This window comes from Hyla sarda, chromosome 4, assembly GCF_029499605.1.
Source record: "Hyla sarda isolate aHylSar1 chromosome 4, aHylSar1.hap1, whole genome shotgun sequence".
NCBI lineage: Eukaryota > Metazoa > Chordata > Amphibia > Anura > Hylidae > Hyla > Hyla sarda.
In genome coordinates, this window is record NC_079192.1 from 280,607,002 (window position 1) to 280,632,753 (window position 25,752).

The 25,752-nt window shown below is 42.2% G+C and overlaps 1 protein-coding gene across 1 annotated transcript in view; it reads left to right on the forward strand.

Moving 5' to 3' along the window:
- Window positions 1-25,752, forward strand: part of LOC130369295 (solute carrier family 23 member 2-like) — a 346,990-nt gene that overhangs the window by 132,526 nt on the left and 188,712 nt on the right. Inside the window, exon 7 of the mRNA XM_056574378.1 lies at window positions 9,186-9,342. Within this exon, the coding sequence (XP_056430353.1) occupies window positions 9,186-9,342 (157 nt within the window). The remainder of the gene's footprint in view (window positions 1-9,185; window positions 9,343-25,752) is intronic.

The following is a 25,752-nucleotide window of genomic DNA, read 5'->3' on the forward strand; positions in this document are numbered from 1 at the left end:
GCGATTCGCGAGCGGGCGCATCCCGCTATGTGAATCGCATCCCCATCATGAATGTCAGTGCAGCGCTCCCGGTCAGCGGACCCGACCGGGGCGCTGCATAGAGGAGAACGCCGCGAGCGCTCCGGGGAGGAGCAGGGACCCGGAGAGCTCGGCGTAACAGATGCCCTTTCCAGATCCTCTCACGTTGTTGGATTGATTCTACACCAAGGCATATTATCCCTCCTGACCATCTGATTTCAGCAGCTCCTGCCAGTCTTCTGCAGGTACAGTACCTCCTGGTAAAACCTTTGTACCTGTCAGATTGAGACGCAGAGACTTCTCTTTTAATCTCCCAACATTATTGGTGGCCAAATCTGGAACACAATGTTTCTGAGTTTGTACGGTCCTGTGTCACCTGTTCTCATGACAAGACCCCTCGACAGAGGCCTGCAGTACTTTTGAAGCCATTGCCCATTCCTGAGACTCCATGGACTCACATTGCTATGGATTTTATTACCGATCTTCCGCCATCTCATAACAACACAGTCATCTGGGTTGTGGTTGATCGGTTTTCTAAAATGGCTCATTTTATTCCACTTCCCGGTCTCTCATCAGCCCCACAACTGGCGAAGCACTTCTTACTCCATATCTTCCGTCTGCATGGTCTTCCAGAAAGTATTGTCTCTGATCGTGCAGTTCAGTTTATGTCTAAATTTTGGGGAGCTCTCTGTTCCTGCCTTGACATCAGCTTGGATTTCTCCTCTGCCTATCACCCCCAGTCCAATGGTCAGGTGGAGAGGGTAAATCAAATTTTGGAGACTTATTTACGCCATTTTGTCTCAGCTCAGCAATCTTTATCCCTGGCATCCATGAAAACCCAGGCAGACAAGAAAAGAAGACCTCCTCCATCCTTATCTCCTGGTGATAAAGTGTGGTTGTCTTCTAAATACATTCGATTCAAAATCCCTAATTACAAATTAGGTCCTCAATTCCTAGGTCCGTTCGAGGTCTTACAAAAAATGAATCCTGTTTCATACAAACTCCGTCTACCCCCTTCTCTACGCATTCCTAATTCCTTTCATGTATCTCTCCTCAAACCCCTAGTTGTCAATCGATTCTCTCAAAGAAATAACATCCCTCCCACTCCTGTCTCCGGTTCCTCTGATATTTTTAAAGAGATCTTGGCCTCGAAAACGGTACGTGGCAAGAATTTTTTTTTGGTCGATTGGAGAGATCGTGCTCTCCTCAAATGTTTTCTCAGTCCCAAGAGGAGGGGGAGACCAAAGGTGGGGGTACTGTGACATCTTGCGCTCTGACCGCATGTCCGGGCCGTGAGCACATTGTCCCTTCTCCTCTGGCCGGCAGGGCTGGGATTTGCACTGCTGGACACGCCCGCATGCGAATCCCAGCCCGTCACTCAGTTCTGTCCCCTGTTGTTTCCTCACAGCTCCGGCGTGCGTGTCCCCGCCTCCTAGGGCATGCGCGCGCCGAAGCTCTCAGATTTAAAGTGCCAGTGTGCCCGTAATTATGTTTTGCACTTGCACCTTCATTATAAGTTTCTGCACCTCCACCCACTCTCTGCCGGATCTTTGTTTGCCTTTGTGCCTGAGAGAAAGCTGTATTCCGTGTTTCCTTGCCGTGTACCAGACCTTGCATTCCGTGACCTGACTGTGATTCCAGCTGCTTGCCTATTGACCTTCTGCTACCCTGCTGACTACGCTCCTGTGCCGCCAGCCCTGACCTCCCACTAGCCTGACTTAGTCTTGCCTCATCTCTTCTGTTCCACGCTTCACTTCAGCTTCCTGTGTGGTTGAGTCGTGCCAGGGGTAGCAAGTCCATCCTGCTTGGCGGCAGGCTCTGGTGAAAACCAGCGGCACACCTTAGACTTCGCTCCTTGGTACGGCCCGCTTCATTTGCCACACAGGTCCAGTGGATCCACTACATCTCCAGTTCCAGACCACCGTGGTTTCACGGATCTACAATCTACTGAATGCCAGTCGACTGTGGTGAGTCTTACACTAATTCCTTTCAAAAGGATGTTATTTATTTTGAAAGGTATGTGGACAACATTGTCATAATTTGGCCATCAGATGAAAACAGGGCCACACAGTTTGTGGATTATATTAATAACAATGCATATAACTTGTGGTTCACGTCTTCGTGGAATCCCATTCATACTCTGATTTTGGATAGCGCTGCCGCGGTGATCCGATCATCCAGCATGGCGGCCGGAGGTCCCCTCACCTGGCTCCGGCCGTCTCCCAGGGTCTTCTGCTCTGGTCTGCGATCGAGCAGACCAGAGCAGAAGATCACCGATAATACTGAGCAGTGCTGTGTCCTATACATAGCACTGAACAGTATTAGCAATCAAAGGATTGCTATAGATAGTCCCCTATGGGGACCTAAAAAGTGTAAAAAAAAAGTTGAAAAATGTAAAAGTAAAAAGTAAAAAAAAAAGTGAAAAATCCCCTCCCCCAATAAAAATGAAAATTGTCAGTTTTTCCCATTTTACCCCAAAAAGCCTAAAATATTTTTTTTAATAAACATATTTGGTATCACCGCATGCATAAATGTCCGAACTATCAAAATATAATGTTAATGATCCCGTACGGTGAATGGCGTAAACGTAAAAAATAAAAAAAAGTCCAAAAATGCAGCTTTTTTGTCACATTTTATTTAAAAAAATGAATAAAAAATGATCTAAAAGTTTTATATATGCAAATGTGGTATCTAAAAAAAGTACAGATGACAGCGCAAAAAATTAGCGCTCATACCACCTTATATTCGGAAAAATGAAAAAGTTATAGGTGGTCAAAATAGGGCTTACTGATTTTGTACAAAAAATTTTAGATTTTTTTTTAAGCGGTACAAAAATATAAAAGTATCTAGCCATGGGTATCATTTTAATCGTATTGACCCACATAATAAAGAGCACATATCATTTTTACCGTAAATTGTACAGTGTGAAAACGAACCCCTCCAAAATGTGCAAAATTTTGGTTTTCATTTAAATTTCCTCCCTAAAAATATTTTTTTGGGTTCACCGTACATTTTATGGTAAAATGAGAGGTTTCATTACAAAGTACAATTGGTCACGCAAAAAACAAACCCTTATATGGGTCTGTAGATGGAAATATAAAAGAGTTATTTTAGAAGGCGAGGAGGAAAAAACGAAAATGCAAAAATAAAATTGGCCTGGTCCTTAAGGTGAAAATGGGCTTGGTCATTAAGGGGTTAAGGGTTTGGACACCTGTGTCATTTTATTATTTCCAAGAACTGTTTCTCTGATATTGCCTGTTTGTGGGTGTATGAAGTTTAGAGCTCAGTAGGTGTTCTATCCTCCTTTTTACAAATGTTTCCACAATGTGAAGCAGTAGAATAACAAGAAGCTAGAGGCAAAGGAGACCAAATAATACTGTACATGGCTGCAGGATTAGACTATATAGATGTCCCAGTACAGGTACACGGTCCTGTACTACTTGTAGGCCCTGACAGGTTGAGTCCCTTAGTGACGTGGGGGCTCCCCTGCAGGGTCTTCCCCTGTTGTCTCCCTGTTGGTTTTATATGGTGTGTGTATATCACTTTAATGCATAGACAGGATCCCTATGTAAAGATAGTATAAAGGACCTGTGGGAGGTCTCAAGGACCTGTGTATAAGTTTGTCATATGTTATATTTTGCAGTCACATGATTTGATGTCACATGTACTGCCAGAGAGCACCAGCTTAACCTATGACCCACAGCTTGACCAATGGGCTTTAGTCCAGCCCCCCCCCCCCACACTATATAAAGGGGTGGCCATTACTATTCAGTCTCTTCCATGTAAGTCTTTGCTGAGGCAGCAACCACCAGAGATCTCAGTGAAAGTGATCAGCAACTGGAAAACCCCAAAAGCTACAGTCTCTCCAGTAAGTCTCAAGTCTTTGTTTGCTGTCACTGAAACTAATCAAGTCCTGCACATAGTCAAGTCAAGTCTAATTACAAGTCAAGTTTATTACAAGTATATTGGTCCAGCAAGCTGCAAGGTGCTCTGGGTCCTGGCCACCTCTTTGGGAAATCTGGCCTTAGCTGTGAAGATAATTACACCTGTCTTCTAATCAGTAAAGCCTCCGTTTGACCATAACTGGTTGTGGACTGTTTATTCACTACTAGCCCGTGGGATAGCGGAGAATCCATGTGTGTGGTGTTCCGGAACCCAAAAACCACACTGGCTTTATAAACCCATAGGGGTTAATACCATCCGACCCCATTGGTTAATAACATCAGATCCCACCAACTTACACCGCCACACCAGTGGTCCCGCCATTCACCTGGTCCACCACATATACAGAGTTTGCTCATGGCCTGTAACCTACAGCTATATTAACCAGGTGTGCATAGGACAGTATAGGAGCTGTATAAAAAAAGAATGTAGTATATGTTTAGCTTTATCTTTTTTTTACAGGTGCACTGGAGCAAAAATTATTGCAAAGGTGCAAATATACTTTATCCATTTCTTGCTTCCCACTATCAAACCCAATACTGCAGTGTAGTAGTCACCATGTGTGCCTGGAGTTTGGAATGCCTTTATAAGCTGTCAACCTTAGCTTTTTAAATAGTTTGTTCTTGTTTGTCTTGTGTTTTCAGAATAACATAGGCATTTATGGCTTTCGTTTTCATCACTAATAAGATTATATAAGCTTTCTGGGAGATGTAGTTTGGCTGCCAGAAAATCCTAATCCATGGATTAAAACTGAACTGTATTTGTACCTAAGGTCTGCGTCAGAATATTGTAGACCATTTTAAGGCTGGTTAAATTTAGTCACACAAAATGGTAATACAAACCAGATATAGTGTCATAATTGTATAGGTCCCATGTGCAAGAGGCAATGGTACATTCTGATATCTAATATTTCCATCTTTATATGATTACAGTACAGATATTCTAAAAACAACTGCACAGAAGAGGTCTTAGAAAGGACAAATATTACTTAGAAAAGAGGATATTGTTGAAAAGGATGTAATGTGTAAAAAGTTCAGTGCAGTTTGTAATAGGATATAAGAGGAATCAAATTTGAGAGGTGTCCTGGAATCTGTTACATACATTTACCAAGCCTGTCTTATACCAACAGCCATGCCATGTTCAAAGTCACATTAATCCCCTTTCTTCCCTATTGTGATTCTTGGTATGAACTCCGCCAAATTGTCTTGATCATGTCCACATGCCTAAATGGATTGAGTTGCTGCCACATGATTGTGACTAGCTATTTGTGGTAACAAGGAATAGAACAAGTGTATCTAAGAAAGTGACCAGTGAGTATATATTGCACGCATATATTCCATTACAGAAGAGATTCCCTCCAATCAATACCAGTTCATCAAAATAAAAAATACACCACACCTAGATTGCTGTCACACATGAAAACCCCCAATGCAGGGCCGGCCCTACCATGAGATCCGGTGGGACCATTGGTCCCAGGCGGCACTTTTTTTTTGTCCTAGATACATGGTAGGGCTGGCCCTGCGGCTGTGCCACTGCTCACTGTTCTAAAGCCGCCGGTGAGCATAATAGCGCAGTGAGCACTTTAGGCAGTGAGTCTGCGGCCAACCAACCCGGGTCTGACGAGGGACATCGTGCAAGTGATGTCCCTCCGCAGACCCGTGCAGGAGGATGTCAGTGACGTCACTCGTCATGCCACCAACGGAGAGGAGAAGCCCTGCACAGGCCAGGTAAGTGTCTCTATGTGTGTGTGTCTCTGTGTGTGTCTGTGTGTGTCTGTCTGTGTGTGTCTGTCTGCGTGTGTCTGTCTGTGTGTGCGTGTGTGTGTTTGTGTGTGTGTTTGTTGGGGGCGAGGGGGGTCGGGGACTATGCTACCTGAGGTGGGGAAACTGCTACCTAATGTGGGGAATCTATGCTACCTAATGTGGGGAAACTGCTACCTAGTGTGGGGAAACTGCTACCTAGTGTTGGGAAACTATGCTACCTAATGTGGGGAATCTATGCTACTTAATGCGAGGAAACTATGCTACCTAATGTGGGGAAACTATGCTTCCTAATGCGGGGAAACTATTCTACCTAATGTGGGGAAACGATGCTACCTAATGTGGTGAATCTATGCTACCTAATGTGGGGAAACTGCTACCTAATCTGGGGAATCTATGCTATCTAATGTGGGGGAACTATGCTACCTAATGTGGAGGAACTGCTGCCTACCTAATGTGGCAGATTAATGCAAGTTGGAGTGCAGTTTTATGGCATAGTAATTTTTTGTTGTTGTTGGGGGGGTAACATTTCACTCTTGGACCCAGGCAGCACAATGTCTTGGGCCGGCCCTGCCCCAATGCATGTTTCGCATTAGCTTTTTCATGGAGGAAGAAATACTAAGAGAGTCTTCCTCTATCTATGTATATATATATATACATAGAGTTATATCACCTGTCTAAAGTCTTTTGGTAAGTAGATGTCCTATCTAGCATCCCTGACATTGTTCGTCCCACAAGGTGTCATCATGTCATGCATACTGAATCTCCCAGACAGTGGAGGGGACATCACACCTCTCGGCTAATGGGAAGAAGTGGTTGCAAGAGCGGCATAAGGACACATTATTATAGAGCTGGTCACATCAGAGGAGGAGAGGTTTGACATCTCCAGTATATAAGTTAACATGGGATCAAAACTATATAGATCAAGCATACTGTACCTTATAAATAGAGTTAAAGAGCATATGCAACATAAATAAAGTGCTGCAATTATGCATAATTCCTAAAGGTGGATGAAAACAGGTGTATGACATTGAAAACATCTATGCTAAAAGTGCTGCATAAACATACAATTCATAAACAATAAAAGACCAATAACTATGTCATGATCAAAATTCATGAGTCTAAATACATGTGTAGAAGTATCTGAACAAACGCCCAGAGGGGCGTGAAACAATTGTTACTACCTGTTTGTACCGCTTTGGCGTCCCACGCTGATTCACACGTGCTCCACCAGAAATAAAGAAGCCTGATTCACCTGAAAAACATGAGTGCCTCCTTATCGTCTTGCTTGTTCGATAACTGTTGTTAGATTCTGAAGGATTCAGCACCACATAGAGTGAAGTCAGCTGCCTGTTTGCTCAGCTGCGCATTGGGTGTGAAATGTTACTGAGGGTCCGGAGATATGAAGTTTGCACTTGTGTCACTCTATTCCTTTTGTTTAGTTGTAAATACATGTGAAAAGGAAGCTAGTCAAGAATGAAAGTGACCAGTGTATAAAATGACAAGATTATAACAGTGCTTTTTTAATTAGTTAAAGGATGGTGATATGTATGGTCATGGTGTGGTGGAATAAGCAATACTTTTATCATGGAATACCTTAACAATATGGTATACAATGGATCGTAATTCTGCCTCGCTGAAATCTTTGTAAAGTTAGAGGCACACAGAGCTTGTATGTAGAGTATGGGCTTGTAGATTTCTATGGGTGTTTCATTTGTGTGTGTGTGAGTCTTAATGTTTCTTCTATATGTAGTGAACAGTTTTATTAAATTTGTAATTACTTTTGTAATTTTCTAACGTAGGTACCAATCATTTCAAAAGGCTTTTGCTCATCATCAAATAAAAGGAAACATTTTTCCTTTTGTTTTCCTTTTAGGCTTCTAAAAGCAATAACTTTTTCAACAGATTTTTCCATCAACAGAGTGGGGTGTGTGGCTGGATGGGGGGGAGGGGGTGTTGGCATTGTTACATCCTTCAGTAAAAATGAACAATTAACTGAACAATTAACAGTGATTCCAAATTTCTCTTGTTATTGCCATGTTTTACTAGTTAAAAAAATAACACAATTTTTATTTTTAAAAATGCATCAACATAATCCAATCTAATACTTCCCTCTATGGAGCTTTGCGTGGCTTATTTAATGGTTTATGGCAGGATATAATTGAAGTAGACTCTTGCCAGCTAGAACAGTCATAAAGACCAACTGTGTACAAGGACCAGGCATATGGAACATACCCTGTATAGTTTCTGGGCTGATGGTGTAAGCGGTTCCCTGGTGATCACGTACAGTAAGGAAGCCAAACACTGTGGAAGCAACTCCCAGTTCTTTCCTTGAATTACTGATTCTTACAAAAAATAAGGCATATTCTATTGACCAATGAACAGGCAGGTTAAGGATGGAGCAGGAAAACCCACAAAGCTTATGTGTATTAGGGTTCCTGTATGTTCTTTTTTTCTCTAGTCGTTCATTGTGTTGCTAGTCCCTCTGTCTGTCTTCCTGAAGTAAGAGGTAATTGTATCCTAGTAGAACTTAGGTGACATCTAATATCCATTAGTCTCCCAGGTAAACTTTACCTCAGTGATGGGGTATGAAGCAAAACAATCCAATAGCAGATTAGGACTATTCAAGTTCAAGCCTTGAATGAAAATTCTTTGCAAGAACGGTCCACAAATCCCGAATGATAGCGGAAGCCAAGTTGTCCCTCAGTATTCTCCTCCAAAATGAAATGACACAAAAAAAGCTTAAGTACAGATCTCTCAAAAGATAGGGGCCTCAATACAACTCACCTCCCTTGGAGTGCCTGCACTAAACACAACATTTCCTCTTAAATAGGCTGCACCAAACTGGCTGAGCAATTATTTCATCTCAGTAGAGAGTCTAGCTCAGAGCAAATTCCTCCCTTCCCTCTGGAAGGTTGCTAGCTAGGCCGAGTCTAGGCCTTATACAAATGCAGTTACAATGTAAAACATAGTAACCAATATATGATCCACAACCACACACCCCACAGGGATCCCAGTGGGTCACTGCACATGTATGTATGTATTTTTCATTGATGTAAAACTGTCATAGTCATGTCATTATTCTGTGTTTACAAGGCTCATTACAAGGGAGTGACAGTAACAGCCATGTACCTGTATGATCAGCACATGAACAGGAAAGTTTTTCAGCCACTCGGATTTAACAATGAGGTTTCAGTACAATATTAGAATACTGGAAATATCATTTAACATAAAATAATAACATAAATATACAGATAAGTGATATTAATGCAATTTATTGTATATTTCTGAAGATTCTGTTGATGGTATAATCCAGTATATAACAGTGAATCCTTCAACAACAGTGTATATTGTATATGTGGTATGTATTTATCAGCCACAAAGACCTTGCCAATTATAAAAAATAAGTATAATTCCCATAAGGAAAATATGAAATGATTGTTTTTTTTTTCTTACTCTTTTAAGGTGTTATTGGGAATGTGCTTATCCTGGTTGATCTGTTTCATTTTAACACACTTTAATGTGTTTCCAAGTAGCCCAGCAGGCTATGGATTTGCTGCCCGGACTGATATTAACATTGATGCAATTGAAAATTCTCCCTGGTTTCATATTCCATACCCAGGTATGTAAAAACAAAAAAATAATAATAAGTGTATATTAAAAAGTATAGTAACAACAATAAATTAAACACAACACTGGAGTATGAGTTGGCATAGAAATAACAAGATTTGTTTTAAGTTTGTGTGGATGAGCTGTACATAACAATACCCAGGTGTTTGGCACTGAAAATGATTATTATGAAAAATGTATGGGTGGTATTTGGCAGCTCATATGATCTAAAAGTTATATATGCTCTAGTAAGATCTGCCAAATTTAATTTGGCACTATGTGGGTGTATATGTGCCACAAACTGAAATGTACACGATTTTCTGCTATTAGTAACTGTGACCAGCCCTCCTACTAAGACCCATGATAGTGGCATTCGCAGTGCAAAAACTAAAAATGTTGTTGAATGTTGTACAAAACTTTTTTTTCCCACCAGAAAACTGGTTGTTTAGTAAATTCCATCCTATATCTTTTTTTATGTTTGTCATATTGCTAGTGGTATTTCACATTCTATCCAGAGTATTACAATAAAATTATTTATTTGAGCTTGGCAATGGTTTTCCCATGTATAATGTAAGCTGGGTAAAAATGAGTGTGATCTATCTATTCCTTCAAATAAAGTACACAAGAAGGTTAGGAGAATTTCTATCAATATAGACACACAGCACATTTCCGAACAGGTAATGCCCATTCATCAGACACCCAATGAATAGGCAATCCCTGCCTTGGAACATTTTGTTTGACTTTAATAAATCATTTAAATAATATTCACCTTCTCTACTATTTCTGACAGCACAAGAGAAATCCCCTTAACCTTCTTGTGCATTTTATCTATTTGACTACACCCATCCAGACACGCATCGGGAGCAGCAGCAGTCAGAGTCTATCGTCAATGTTTCATCCTTCGAGCGCTGTGCCTCACATTGCACAACACTTTCCTGTGAGAGTGGTCTAACCTGGAACAAGGTTAATGTAAAGTAGTATTTCACGCAAGGGTGCACTTTTCCGTCTGTTTGTTTATCTGTCTATCTATCTGTTGTAAGAATGACTCAGTTGTTATTAGTTTTAAGTATATAGTAAAAGTTGAAGATATCAAGCTCCCCTCCCATAAATATGAATGGAGGGGGTGTGGCATATGTTGTAAGAATGACTCAGTTGTTATTAGTTTTAAGTATATAGTAAAATTTGAAGATGTCACGCTCCCCTCCCATAAACATGAATGGAGGGGGTGTCAGCTATCAGCAAGGTCACATGACCGCAGGTTAGCCAAACATTGCTTGCAAACAGGTCCCAGGTCAATCAAAAACAGCATAGGAGTGGGTCTAAAAGGAGTGATAAAACCCTATGCACTGTGTTGTGGCCACCATCTTGGACAGACAAGTTAAGCAGTGAGCACACACAGAACTCACCGTGGAACTACAGAGCCCAGCAACAGAAAGCAATTCTAGCAAAACACTGTGTGCAGGGGGCTGACCTACATTTTACCTTGATTTTCTGGGTTTAAGGGGAAACGTAGCATTTTAAGCTGGATGCTTACTAAAAATCTGAATTTCTATCTGTGAGAGTGAAAATTGACTAGGGCTTGTACACCATGTTACCTGTATTTTTTGGACTTTAGCAAATAACAGAGCATTTCAAGCTGGTTTAATAAAACAAAAACAATAAAAAAAGAAAAAAATATATATTTTCCCTAAAAAACAAAAATGTCTGGTAAAGGAATGGTTAGATGAGGATGGGGTAGAGGAAAGAGCCCCACTGCCATGTCCTCTGCCAGCAATCATGTTTCTGGCAATACCAGCACTGTGGGCACCACCATAGGCGTGCGCAGCCTATTGCATTAGGGTGTACACCCTAAAGCACAAACTCCCGCCGCACGCGTATATGTCCGCCATTACCGGCGGGTCCCTGGCTGCGATCAACAGCCGGGACCTGCCGCACATGATCCGGGCATCGCTCCGATGCCCGTGGTTATGCTTAGGACGTAAATGTACGTCCTGGTGCGTCAAGTACCACGTCATCAGGACGTACATTTACGTCCTTCATCGTTAAGGGGTTAAATGGAACTTAATAAAAGGTATATTTTATCATATGGAAGGTCCCTATTCAAATCAGTGCCTATAAGGTATGTAGGTTGGTTTTTAACTAGCTAGGTGGATTGGTAGTTGATAGCTAGGTAGACAGCATGTAGGCAAAGTCAGATCACAATACACAGTGTTACTTCACACTTTGTATGTTTAGTTCACAAATAGAGCAATTGATAGAGTCACTTCATACAATCATAGATGCAGAGCCTCTAGTGTTATTCAAAGTGCATATATAATTAGGTGTTACTGTTTCACATTTTGTGTAAACTGCGCATTCATAAACATAAGATGCATAACTTTGCCTTGATGTCAGGACCCTTGTATAGTTGCACAAAGTCCTGTGTATTACATGGGGTCCCTATATTAGCACCAGGTAATGTATTCACTGTTCACGTCCCAACACTGCGCTATTGCATTAGTGCCCGTCACTGGTGGCCCGGGAAGCGATATTAGAAGAATACACGCTACAACGTGATCCCTGATTAATTAAAGCATGTAGGATCACCTATGGCAATGTGAACAGAAACCTGCTCCACTACCTAGGAAACAGCGAAGTGCAATGGCATAGTGTTATACAATCTGCAGCCAATGCATAACAAAGGAAGCTGTGTATATATGTGGATTAGGAAATGGAGTGACGGGCACTAGTGCAATAGCGCAGTGTTGGGACATCTGCAATAAAGTGAACAGTGAATACATTACCTGGTGCTAATATAGGGACCCCATGTAATACACAGGACTTTGTGCAATTATACAAGAAGGGTCCTGACATCAAGGCAAAGTTATGCATCTTATGTTTATGAATGCACAGTTTACACAAAAAAAAAAAAACAGTAACACCTAATTATATATGCACTTTGAATAACACTAGAGCAGTGGTCTTCAACCTACGGACCTCCAGATGTTGCAAAACTACAACTCCCAGCATGCCCTGACAGCCGTTGGCTGTCCGGGCATGCTAGGAGTTGTAGTTTTGCAACATCTGGAGGTCCGCAGGTTGGAGACCACTGCACTAGAGGCTCTGCATCTATGATTGTATGAAGTGCACTGTATCAGTTGCTCTATTTGTGAACTAAACATACAAAGAACATTAAATAACATATAATTGGACTGCAAAATAAAGAGCAGTAATAAAAATTCATAGAAGTAACTGCATAATAGCGTGTCTATGTGAAAAGGGTCCAGTAGAGCAGTGTTTCCCAACCAGGGTGCCTCCAGGTGTTGCAAAACTACAACTCCCAGCATGCCTGGACAGCCAAAGGCTGTCCAGGCATGCTGGGAGTTGTAGTTTTGCAACATCTGGAGGCACACTGGTTGGGAAAAACTGCAGTATAGTAAGTGTGTAGTAACACTGTGTATTGTGACTAAAAGTCCCCCCCCCACCGGATCACCACCCCACACGATTCCCCATCCCAAAGTACCAAAGAAAATAACAAAAAAAACTCACCTAGTCCCACGCAGCGATCTCCAGAAGAGCCGGGCCGCGTTCTCTCTTCTCCACAGTGCAGGCGCTGATGATTGACGTCATCAGCGCCTGCGTCTGGGAAGAGGTCACGGCCTTCTCTGTACTGTGTGCGCACACAGTTCAGAAGCACCGGCAGTGAGTGACCAGCTATAAATGCCTCCCTGGGTTAAATAGACCCAGGAAGCATATAATACAGCAAAGTCTGCGGGCAGAACTGGGAAGGATTACCCCATGATCTGTCTCCCTGCATGATTTTCTGGGGGGATGTGTCCCCCCGATTCCTACGCTCCCTGGATATCCCGAATTTGACGGAGCCTGGGCTTTATTAGGGTGTGCCCAGACACACCCGGCACACCCCGTGCGCACGCCTATGGGCACCACCCATTTGTCCAGGCCCAGTACAGGTACCAGCAGTGGGAATGGCTCTACAAACTGCTGGGGGAGGAAAGCTCTATAGCCTACTGGGGAAGGGGGGCTCTGTAAAGTGCTGGGAGCTCTTTAGGATGCTGGGGGAAGCTGGACTCTGTAGGATGCTGAGGAGGGTAGGGGGTTCTGTGAAATTCTGAAGGAGGGGGTGTTGCTGGGAGGAGGGGACTCTGTAAGATGTTAGGGGAAAAGGGGTCTGTAAGATGTGGGGGGAGGGACTCTGTAAGGTGCTGGGAGAGGAGACTCTGTAAAATGCATGCCTCATGGGTCTGTCAATTGAAGAATGGTCTCTGGGCTCAAGTACCACTCCCTTGGCATTTTTAAATCTCTGCTCAGGAGATCTCCTAGGAAATTGTGCTCGCCCCTGATGTGGACAGTAGATAACTTCACTATGTTGGATTCTGTACATTTGAACATCTCTCCCACTTCTTGAAGAAGGATCTGATTCCTACCTGTTTGTTTATGTAGAACACTGCAAATGTTAAAACAATGTAAAATGGTATGATTCTGGGAGATCTGGGAGGACAAGTATTGGTACGAATAAATGATATGTGACCTAAAACTGATTAATATACCTACAAACTCCTTGCATCCAAGACTGTATCAGATGGGTAATAAAACCACCTGAATATGGAGAAGGGATATTCTGACCGAAGCGGCCTAAAAGACACTGCTTTGGTCGGGGAAAAATGGTGTGTAGAAAAAGAGGAGTGAAAGGAAAAGTAATAGTGATATAAACCAGTAACTCCTCTTAGGAGAAATATCTCTTCGGATGAGAATGGATGGATGGAGGGGAGTAGAGAGAAGGGAAAAAAAAGTAGAAAGTAAAAGAAAAAAGTGGGTGAGGTTGATAGAGATGTATTGTGTTTTTTTTTCTTTCTTTCTCTTTCCCTTTCTTGGTCTTCCTTTTCCTATGCTTTCCTATTCTTCTAGAATCTCGGTTCTAGAACTTTATACTGAACACTATGATGTATTTAACAAGAGAGTCGGGAGGATTTGTTATGACTTCTGTAACTAAAGATAAAGAGTGTAGGGTAAAGGAGAAGGTAGAGAGAAAAAATATGATTAAAAATGGTCAAAGAGATCATCCGAGTCACAACCGGATGTAGGCCCGAAGCAGTTAATAAATTGTTTGTAATTACTCAAGGTCAGGTATGGGGGAGGTAAGAGTGTAATGGTACACTGCTCAAAGAAATAAAGGGAACACTAAGATAACACATCCTAGATCTGAATGAATGAACTAATCATATGAAATACTTTTGTCTTTACATGAATGTGCTGACAACAAAATCACACAAAAATTATCAATGGAAATCAAATTTATCAACTCATGGAGGTCTGGATATGGAGTCACACTTAAAATCAAAGTCGAAAACCACACTACAGGATGATCCAACTTTGATGTAATGTCCTTAAAACAAGTCAAAATGAGGCTCAGTAGTCTGAGTGCGGCCTCCACGTGCCCGTATGACCTCCCTACAACGCCTGGGCATGCTTCTGATGAGGTGGCGGATGGTCTCCAGAGGATGTCCTCCAAGACCTGGACTAAAGCATCTGCCAACTCCTGGACAGTCTGTGGTGCAACGTGGCGTTGGTGGATGGAGCGAGACATGATGTCCCAGATGTGCTCAATCGGATTCAGGTCTGGGGAACGGGCGGGCCAGTCCATAGCATCAATGCCTTCCTCTTGCAAAAACTGCTGACACACTCCAGCCACATGAGGTCTAGCATTGTCTTGCATTAGGAGGAACCTAGGGCCAACCGCACTAGCATATTGGATAACAAGGGGTCTGAGGATCTCATCTCGGTACCTAATGGCAGTCAGGAAACCTGTGAGGACTGTGTGGCCCCGCAAAGAAATGTCACCCCACACCATTACTGACCCACCGCCAAACCGGTCATGCTGGAGGATGTTGCAGGCAGCAAGACTCTGTCACATCTGCCATATGTGCTCAGTGTGAACCTGCTTTCATCTGTGAAGAGCACAGGGCGCCAGTGGCGAATTTGCCAGTCTTGTTGTTCTCGGGCAAATGCCAAACGTCCTGCACAGTGTTGGGCTGTAAGCACAACCTCCACCTGTGGACGTTGGGCCCTCATACCACCCTCATGGAGTCTGTTGCTGACCGATTTAGTGGACACATGCACATATGTGGGCTGCTGGAGGTCATTTTGCTGGGCTCTGGCAATGCTCCTCCTTCTCCTTGCACAAAGGCGGAGGTAGCAGTCCTGCTGCTGGGTTGTTGCCCTCCTACTGCCTTCTCCACGTCTCCTGATGTACTGGACTGTTTTCTGGTATCACCTCCATGCTCTGGACACTAGGCTGACAGCTTGCATTGATGTGCCATCCTGGATGAGCTGCTCTACCTGAGCCACTTGTGTGGGTTGTAGACTTTGCCTCACGCTACCACTAAAGTGAAAGCACCTCCAGCATTCAAAAGTGACCTAAACATCAGCCAGGAAGCATAAGAACTGAGAAGTGGTCTGTGGTCCCCACCTGCAGAACCACTCCTTTATTGAGGGTGTCTTGCTAATTGCCTATAATTTCCACCTGTTGTCTGTTCCATCTGCACAACAGAATGGGAAATTGATTGTCAATCAGTGTTGCTTCCTGAGTGGACAGTGTGATTTCATAGAAGCGTGATTGACTTGGAGTTACATTGTGCTGTTTAACCCCTTAAGGACCGGGGGTTTTTCTGTTTTTGCATTTTCGTTTTTTGCTCCTTGCCTTTAAAAAATCATAACTCTTTCAATTTTGCACCTAAAAATCCATATTATGGCTTATTTTTTTGCCCCACCAATTCTACTTTGTAATGACATCAGTCATTGTGCCCAAAAATCTAAGGTGAAAAGGAAAAAAAAATCATTGTGAGACAAAATTGAAAAAAAAACAAAACGCTGTTTTGTAAATTGTGGGGGCTTCCGTTTCTACGTAGTACATTTTTCGGTAAAAATGACACCTGATATTTATTCTGTAGGTCCATACGGTTAAAATGATACCCTAATTGTATAGGTTTGATTTTGTCGTACTTCTGGAAAAAAATCATAACTTCATGCAGGAAAATTAATACGTTTAAAATTGTCAATTCTGACCCCTATAACTTTTTTATTTTTCCGTGTATGGGGCGGTATGAGGGCTAATTTTTTGCGCCGTTATCTGAAGTTTTTAACGGTACCATTTTTGCATTGATAGGACTTATTGATCAAAAATGCACTATTTTGGACTTTGGATTTTTTTTGCGCGCACGCCATTGACCGTGCGGTTTAATTAACGATATATTTTTATAATTCGGACATTTCCGCACGCGGCGATACCATATATGTTTATTTTTATTTACACTGTGTTTTTTTTTTTAATGGGAAAAGAGGGGTGATTCAAACTTTGAATAAAAAAAATAAATTCTCTTTTTTTTTGCAGTGTTATAGCTCCCATAGGGACCTATAACACTGCACACACTGATCTTTATCATTGATCACTGGTTTCTCATAAGAAACCAGTGATCGATGATTCTGCTGCTTGACTGCTCATGCCTGGATCTCAGTCGGACAGCGACGAGGCAGGTAGGGACCCTCCCGCTGTCCTGTAAGCTGTTCGGGATGCCCCAATTTCGCCGTGGCTATCCCGAACAGCCCACTGAGCTAACCGGCATGCTTTCAGTTTCACTTTAGACGCGGCGTTCAACTTTGAACGCTGCGTCTAAAGGGTAAATAGTGTGCAGCACAGCGATCAATGCCGCGCGCTATTAGCCACGGGTCCCGGCCGTTGTTAGAGGCCGGGCCCGACCCGCCGTGGCCCCGCGTTATAGATCGGGAGTGGACACATGACGTTCCAATACGTCATGTGTCCTTAAGGGGTTAAGTGTTCCCCTTATTTTTTTGAGCAGTGTATTAAAATTGTATAAGGGTGCATTCACACCACGTTTTGTACATACGGGTGCCGGATCCAGTGGGGGGAGGGGCAAACCGGGCGCTCCCCTACCCCAGCAGGATCAGCCTGTGACTCCATTTACTTTAATGACCCGACCGGAGTCAAACGGTGACTCCTGTTGGCTCGGTTTTGACCCGTATGCGGTTTTGGACCAGACCTAAAACCGTAGGTACGGCATTCACTGCTGAAGATAAGCCCCAAAAAACTCATCAAATTCTCAAAGAGACCCTGCGCAGTGTTCTGCAACAGATATACCCTCTTAGGTTACATTTTTTCCTGGCTGCAAAGAGGTAATCTATGACGAATCCCAGAAACTGTTTAGTTGTGTCTGGACACAGATCTGATGTACATACCAGACAGTAATGGGCATGCTTGAGGGTAAGCGCTTGTCTTGGGGCTAGATGGCTATGTTAAGAGATGACATTCCATTCAAAAGACCAGTGTTTTCTATCCACGCAGGCCTCCAACTGTTACAAAAAAAAGAATAATAATACAATTAGTTGTAGAAAGATCTTTCTCCCACCCAGCGGTCACAACGCCTACTGAAGCGAGAAAGGCTCTCTTTGCACACCTGATTAGTGATGTCATGTCTAGCCTGCACTGTAACCTGGGAAAGCCTGAGACCTGAGTAATTTTGTATGCTCTTAAAAATAAATATTGGGGAGAAAATCACAGAAGAATTCTGAAACCACCATCAAACACAGGTACAGACACTATACAGTGGTCTCTTAACATACGATGGTAATTCATTCCTAACGACTCATCGTTTGTCAAATCCATCGTATGTTGAGGGATTCGTGCAATAGTAAAAGTACATTTATACTCACCTGTCCCCGCCGCTCCAGACCGCATCCTCACCGCTCCCGATGGTCTCCCAGGGGCTCCCGATGCTGTCCCGCTGCTCCAGTGTCTTCTTCTGGATCCTCCGCTGTCCAGGCCTCGCTTTCTGGTGATGTTATTACGTTGCTACGCCGGGAGAGCGTGCGCACTGACGTAATAACGACGCCGGAAAGCGAGGCCCGGACCCCGGAGAAGATGCAAAAGATGCCAGAGGATTGTGAAGAGGACACGGAGCAGCGGGGATAGGTAAGTGAACCTGTCCGGGCTGCTTAAACTGCTATCCGACAGCAGCTTAAGCATTTTGCGCTGTCGGATAGCAGTTAATGCAATGGCCCCCACATATAAAAGCATCGTATGTCGATGCTGACATGCCTCTGAGAGGCCATCGTATGTCGATTTGATCATATGTCGGGGCTATCGCATGTCGGGGGGTTACTGTATTATGAACTACAGTAACCTTACAGCCCCTGTAGCATAGTCAAATAAAAAAAAATCCTGAACTACCATTTTAACTTAGCTTTTAAACTACTTTAAAACTAGTTGAATACATTCCTAGCAGTGACCCTAGCCGTGTTATTTAGGGCTTTAGATCTCTTAAACAGTGCTATACTTGAGTTTCGAAGGTTATTAGTTTGTGGGTTTGGTTAAAACTCATTCATCACAAACCAAACTTTTTTGAAAAGTTTTGCAAGTCTGACGAACAGAACTTTTGAAAAGTTAACTCAGCTCTACTATTAAATATACCACAACTGAGCATTGGAAAAGCCTTTGACCTTCTGAAAAATTTGGAATGGGTAAAGGTTGCCCTACTTATGTCACATCTATTTGATCAGAATCATGTAACCACTGGGCTCATGTTCGTTTGCTTATTTGGTAATTATATTACCCTATGTATATGATGTCCCCTTTCCCCAGCCTACAGTATATTGTTAATATACAATCTCACGGTTTGTGAAAACCTCACCATTGGCATATTCAGTAAATATACAGTATGGATAAGTTGTTTATGTTCTTATTACCTGTTCATTTTATCCTGAACATATTTGATGCACAGGATTTGAAGCTGCAAATTTTATGCTGCAGATTTCAATGGAAACACAGTTTTAAATCTGTAAAAACAAATAGTATGCAAAGCACTGGGGTATATTGTAATCTTCGTACATTGGGGAAGATCCCAATATGAATGACTGTAGGGCAGTGCAATCTTTATGGGAAATGAAGCATTATGCAGAGAAGAGCCAAAAGAAAACAATTGCAAACGTAGCACTCACCCTTCCATTTAGTCAAAGAAGCTTTATTGAAGAATAAACATTACTGTACATGGATCCACCTAACAGGAAGAGAACGGTCACGCCTATGCCTCTGTGCACACACCACCAGGTAAAGTAATTTTTGTTGCCATGGGAAACCAGACACCTGAGGACTTGCAGAGTGGGCTGTTACACTGTAATCAGTGACGTACCTCGGCTTGATAGCCTTCTAAGGAAAAAACAGCAAATGGGAGACTAGTATACACACATAAATAAATAAAAAAACAGGCATGGTGTTGCCGTGGAATAATAAATCCTGTAGTGATAAAGAAGAAAAAGAACAGGAAAAAACACATTTCAAAGATAAATTTACATGAAGACATTCAGTTCATTTCTTTCGTTTAGGCTGATCAGTCCCGTGGCTTGTAGCTTAGAAATCCACTGCACCTCTCTTCTCAAAAGGTAAGCATGTGAGTCTATTCCTGCGAGAGGTTTTTTGATGGCTTTGATCCCAAAACATAGTAGGACCTCTGGTGAACCTCCATGAGACTCACTGACATGCATGGACACTCTTGGGACATCTTGTCCTAATCTGGTGAGACGGATGTGCTCTCTCAGTCTTTTGAAGAGGGGTCTGGTTGTTGAGCCAATATAATAAAACCCGCAGGGGCAGATAAGATAGTACACTTCATATGGTGTACCACATGTGATAAAGTCTTTCACTACAATGTCGTCACGTCCAATGTGCTGTTTTTTTCCGATGCTGATGTGCTTACAGTGGTTGCACCTTCCACTTTTGAAGTAACCCTCGGGGACAGTTTTATTCAGCCAGGTAACTTTTTTTGTAGGTAGGAGGGACTTAAATTTGCTGTTCACCAGTGTGTTTTTGATAGTTTTGCTGCGCCTGTATGAGATTAGAGGTTTGTTAACGGCTACAGCATTGAGAACGGGGTCATCTTAAATTAGATGCCAATGGCGGAGTATCGCTTTCCAAACATCTGATGCCAGGATGTTATACTTAAAGGAAAAAGCAAAGCGCCTGTCATTGGGCATGCATATGTTTTTGTTTTTTTATTAGTTTTTTTTAATCAAGTCATTTCTAGACACCTGTCTATTTTTTTGCGAGCGCAGTTTGCAGAACAGTCTCTGGGTAGCCCCTGTTTTTCAGATGATGACATAATTCATCTGAATGCTTTGAGAAGTCAGACAGGCTACTATTCAACTTTTTCGGCCAAAGAAGTTGACTGTATGGAATCGCTTCTTTTGTTTTAGGCAGATGGTATGAGTCATAGTGAAGGTATAGCAAAGGAGCAGCTGGTTTTCTGTAAACTTTTTATTTCAAGTGAGCCATTCTTTATTTGGACAACTGTATCCAAAAAGGTGAGCTCAGAGGTGCTATCAGCTGATGTGAAAAGCATGTTCACCGCGTTTGTCTCATTTAAAAATTGTGACAAAATCCTGGATCTCCATCTCCGTACCATTCCATTTAACGAAGACGTCATCCACAAAGCGTTTATAACACTTTATGGACCTCAAAAAGGGATCAGCTGATGTGAAAAGCATATTCACCCCGTTTGTCTCATTTAAAAAGTTCACACCCTGGATCTCCATCTCCGTACCATTCCATATAACGAAGACATCATCCACAAAGCGTTTATAACACTTCATGGACCTCAAAAAGGAATTGCTGGTGTTGTATATCAGCTTCGCTTTAAAAAAACACCAGATATATATTTGCAAAAGTGCACAAAACTGGTGTGCCCATGGCTGTGCCATTGTATTGTTTATACCAGCTGTCATTAAACTGGAAGAAATTATTGTTCAATATGAAAAACAAGGCCTCACTGACAAAAAATACCCCTTAGTCATGCTGGCAGCCACTAGAAATTCACACACCGCTTTAACACCCATATCATAGGGGATTCTTGCATATAATGATTCGACGTCCACTGAACCAAGACTTCTAGACAAGATAAGAAATCATCAGTGTCTTTTATATATGATGGTATGTCCTTCAGTAGCAGGCGCAATAACCACTCCAGGTAATGTGAAAGGTATTACGTCACCACCCGATCCCAGACACTATGGAGCGTCCCAGTGGGTTGACCAGAGATTTATGGACCTTAGGGATGTGGTACCACTGTAGTCTAGTGGGATTAGATGGAAAAAGCTTCTCAGCTGTTTTTTGGAGAGCAGATCCTTCTCTACTTGCTGCCTTAGAAAAGATAGCAGGTTAAAGAAGACGCTCTGGGTGTAGGATCCTGTTTCACTGATATATATGTGCGCATTGTCGCATTGCTTCCTCCAAATATTGACTGCTGGACATTACAACAACTTTACTGCCTTTGTCGGCTTTCTTTATTGTTAAAGGGGTACTCCAATGGAAAACTTTTTGTTTTTAAATCAACTGGTGCCAGAAAGTAAAACAGATTTGTAAATTACTTCTATAAAAAATAATGTATCCTTCCAGTACTTATTTGCTGCTGAATACTACAAAGGAAATTCTTCTTTTTTTTTGGAACATCACAAGCACAGTGCTCCCTGCTGACATCTCTGCCCATTTTAAGAAGTGTCTAGAGTAGTAGAAAATCCCCATAGAAAACATATGCTGCTCTGGACAGTTCCTACAATGGACAGAGATGTCAGCAGAGAGCACTGTGCTTGTGATGTCAGCAGAGAGCACTGTGTTCCAAAAAGCAAAGAATTACCTCTGTAGTATTCAGCAGCTAAGTACTGGAAGGATTAAGATTTTTAAATAGAAGTAATATACAAATCTGTTTAACTTTCTGACACCAGTTGATTTAAAAGAAAAAAGTTTTCTACCGGAGAACCCCTTTAAATCTGCATGGCTTTTTAGCCAGTCCAGTCCTCTTTTTTCTTTGGATGATAGATTAGGTCTCGGTTCGGGGTAGATGCTTTAAGATTATTTTTGACTGTGGTGCTGAACTGCTCCAGACTGCTGCCGCTTGCAATAGGAGGGCAGAAAGAGGACTTATTCACACCCTTGAAGGCAGGTACTTCTACTTCAGATGGGGCCATGTTTTCTATTTCTGGATATTCCTGGCTCAGCAAAACTTCCAAATCCTGTGTGTCAGGAGCTTCAAATTGTATGCATCAAATATGCGCAGGATACTGTATGTGTGAATAGACCCTAAAACTAGTAATGCAAGTTTCCCATTAATTTATTAGTGTGGGCAAAGCAGCTGGGCTTAACAGCTAATTGGTGGGGTTGGGGGTGAGGAATCAATCATATAAGCCCAGAAAACCACTTTAGGGTCTATTCACACGTACAGTATTTTGCACACATTTGAATTTCTGCTGCAGATTTCAATGTAAACTTAATGACTGCTTGAAATCCTGTGGATCAAAATCTGCGCAGAATACTGTATGTGTGAATGGACCCTTAAACGTAATATTTTTTTCTAAAAAGCATTGCCTTCGAGTTTCTCCAAATTTTTACCATGTGTCCTGAAAGGGAAGAACTATTCCCAATGAAGTATTTGACACTGCACACAGCAAAAAAGATATCTTGCTCTGGGCAAATAGTTTAAGCCATTGGTTTTGTTCTGAAATTCCTTCTGGTGCAGGGCATTGACCTATAGGGTAGTCATTTTAGGCAGCAGCATGTGCGGATTATTTTACCATCTTTCATTTACTACCAAATTTAACCCAGTTGAAATAACAAAGAGTAGATTTTTTTTCCTGCAGTCTCATGCAACATTTGGTAATCCAGTGATTCTCAGCCAAGAGTGCATAATATTGCTAATCATGTGATCGTAAAATAAGAGGTCATTTGGTAACAAAAGTCAGTATTAAATGTAGATTTAGAACAAGTTACAAATCTATAACTGTTTAGCCAGCTGCAGTGAATAAATGTGAAGTTAAGGTGCTGGCAGCAAAGTATACAATAATCAAAAAGACTATTAGATAATAATTAATGCATGTTTTGGCTGTTATATGTGTTGAGCTCAGCATTCATACAAATTGCTATGGCTTAGTGTTAGTTGCTATGTTGCAGCATTACTTAGATTCTATTACTTAGGGTTAATGTATATTTCCTTACCTATGTGTGTTATAATTTTTTGTAGGGAGGATGTTACATAAGTGGCATTAGCAGCTCACAGAGACCTTGTCTTAGGACAGTAGCTTGTCTATTACACACATATAGTCTTCCTTTTACTTGAGCAGCTGCTTTTAAAATAAAACAGACTGACTTTTTAAGATTTGCTTCGGGGAAAGCAGCATTCCGACTACCCATAATACATCTTTAATCCTTTCCTTGTAAGGTTCTTGCTAGTAGAGATCAGAGGAGTTTTCACTTTGGTCACTGCAGTGATGTTAGCAACATGTTCAATAACACAGAAAATAAAATAAGCGTCCCCTTCTTAAATAGAGATCAGTAGAGGGGAATATATAAAGTATCTCTAGTTAGTAAGTACACCCCTCACATTTTTGTTAATATTTTATTTTATCTTTTCTTGTAACAACACTGTAGAAATTAGTAAGAAAAAGTAGTGAGGGCACATTCTGTATAACAGTGTTTCATGTTGTGTCCCCTCAAAATAACTCAACATATAGCCATTAATGTCTAAACCTTGGCAAGTGAGTACACCCCTAAGTGAAAATATCCAAATTGGGCACAATTAGTCATTAGTCATAACTTGTTAGTATTACAAGATCTTAGGTGTGAATAGGAAGCAGGAGTCTTTAATTTGAAGTTATCGCTCTCACACTTTCTAATACTGGTCACTGGAAATTCCACATGGCACCTCATGGCTCCAAAACAATTGCCAAGATCCTGAACCTGAGCTGCAGCAGGGTGGGCAAGACCATTTGGCAGTTTCACAGGACAGATTTCAGGATAGGTCTCGCCATGGTTGACCAAACAAGTTGAGTGCACGTGCTCAGCTTTATATCCAGAGGTTGTCTTTGGGAAATAGACGTATGAGTGCTGCCAGCATTGCTGCAGAGGTTGAAGGGGAAGAGGGTCTGCATGGCTGTCATCCCAGAAGGAAGCCTCTTCTAAAGATGATGCACACAAAAACCTGCAAACAGTTTGCTGAATGCAAGTAGGCTAAGGACATGGAATACTGGAACCATACCCTGTGGTCCAATAAGACCAAGATAAACTTATTATGTACAGATGGTGTCAAGTATGTGTGGTGGCAACCAGGTGAGGAGTACAAGACAAGAGTGTCTTGTCTACAGTCAAGCATGGTGGTGGGAGTGTCATGGTCTGGGGTTGCATGAGTGCTGTTGGCACTGGGGAGCTACAGTTCATTGAGGGAACAATGAATGCCAGCATGGACTGTGACATACTGAAGCAGAGCATAATCCCATATTGTTTAATGAAGTGGTCTTTAGATGTTTTAAGCCAAGTCAACATGTGTTTTGTATAAAATAGCTGTCTGCCTATTAAGTATACAAGGATAAACAAACAAGCTCATTTAGTTTAGCTTGCACAGTTAAAGAACACATTACGGCTCCTTTATATTGTCAAATGGTCAGACAAATGAACGTTCCCTTCGTAGACTGGGCCACAGGGCAGTATTCCAACATGATAATGACCCCAAACACACCTTCAAGAAGACCAATGTCTTGCTAAAGCTGCTTTGGGTGAAGGTGTTGGACTGGCCAAGGATGTCTCCCGACTTAAACCCTATTGAGCATCTGTGGGGTATCCTCAAACGAAAGGTGGAAGAGCGCAAGCTCTCTAACATTCACCAGCTCAGTGATGTCATCAAGGAGAAGTGGAAGAGGAATTCAGTGGAAACCTGTGAAGCTCTGAAGAACTCCATGCCCAAGAGGCTTAAAGGGAACCTATCATCAGATTTTACCATGTATGACACATAGCAATGTGTTCTGTATAGTAAAATCTTCTGCCTTAGCATCCGCAGGAGATGTTTTTGCCAGCAGGGATGGTAAGGATATGATCTTTGAAAGTGTCCCCTGGGCGGGGAGCTATACTCACCTAGTCCCATCTGCTTCGGCTCAGCATGATTGCTAGCACAGGCACGGCCAGCATCATCACTCTGCTTTGTCTGCTTAGGGAGCAGAGTAATGACAAGGGCTGTCAATCATGCTGAGGGGACATGATTTACGCCGGAGCAGACGGGACTAGGTGAGTATAGCTCCCCGCTCAAAGAACTACTTACATGGTCGAGAGGAACACTTCGAAAAATCATATCCTAACCATCGCTGCCGGCTGGAACATCTCCCAAGGATTGTAAGAAAAAAGATTTTACCATAAATCACATGTTGCTACGTGTTATGTATGGTAAATATAATGATAGGTTCCCTTTAAGGCAGAGCTGGAAAATAACGTAGACACAAAATATTAACACTTTGAGCCCAATTTTGACATTTCCACTTAGGGGTGTACTAATTTTTGTTGCCAAGGTTCAGACATTAATGACTGTGTGTTGAGTTATTTTAA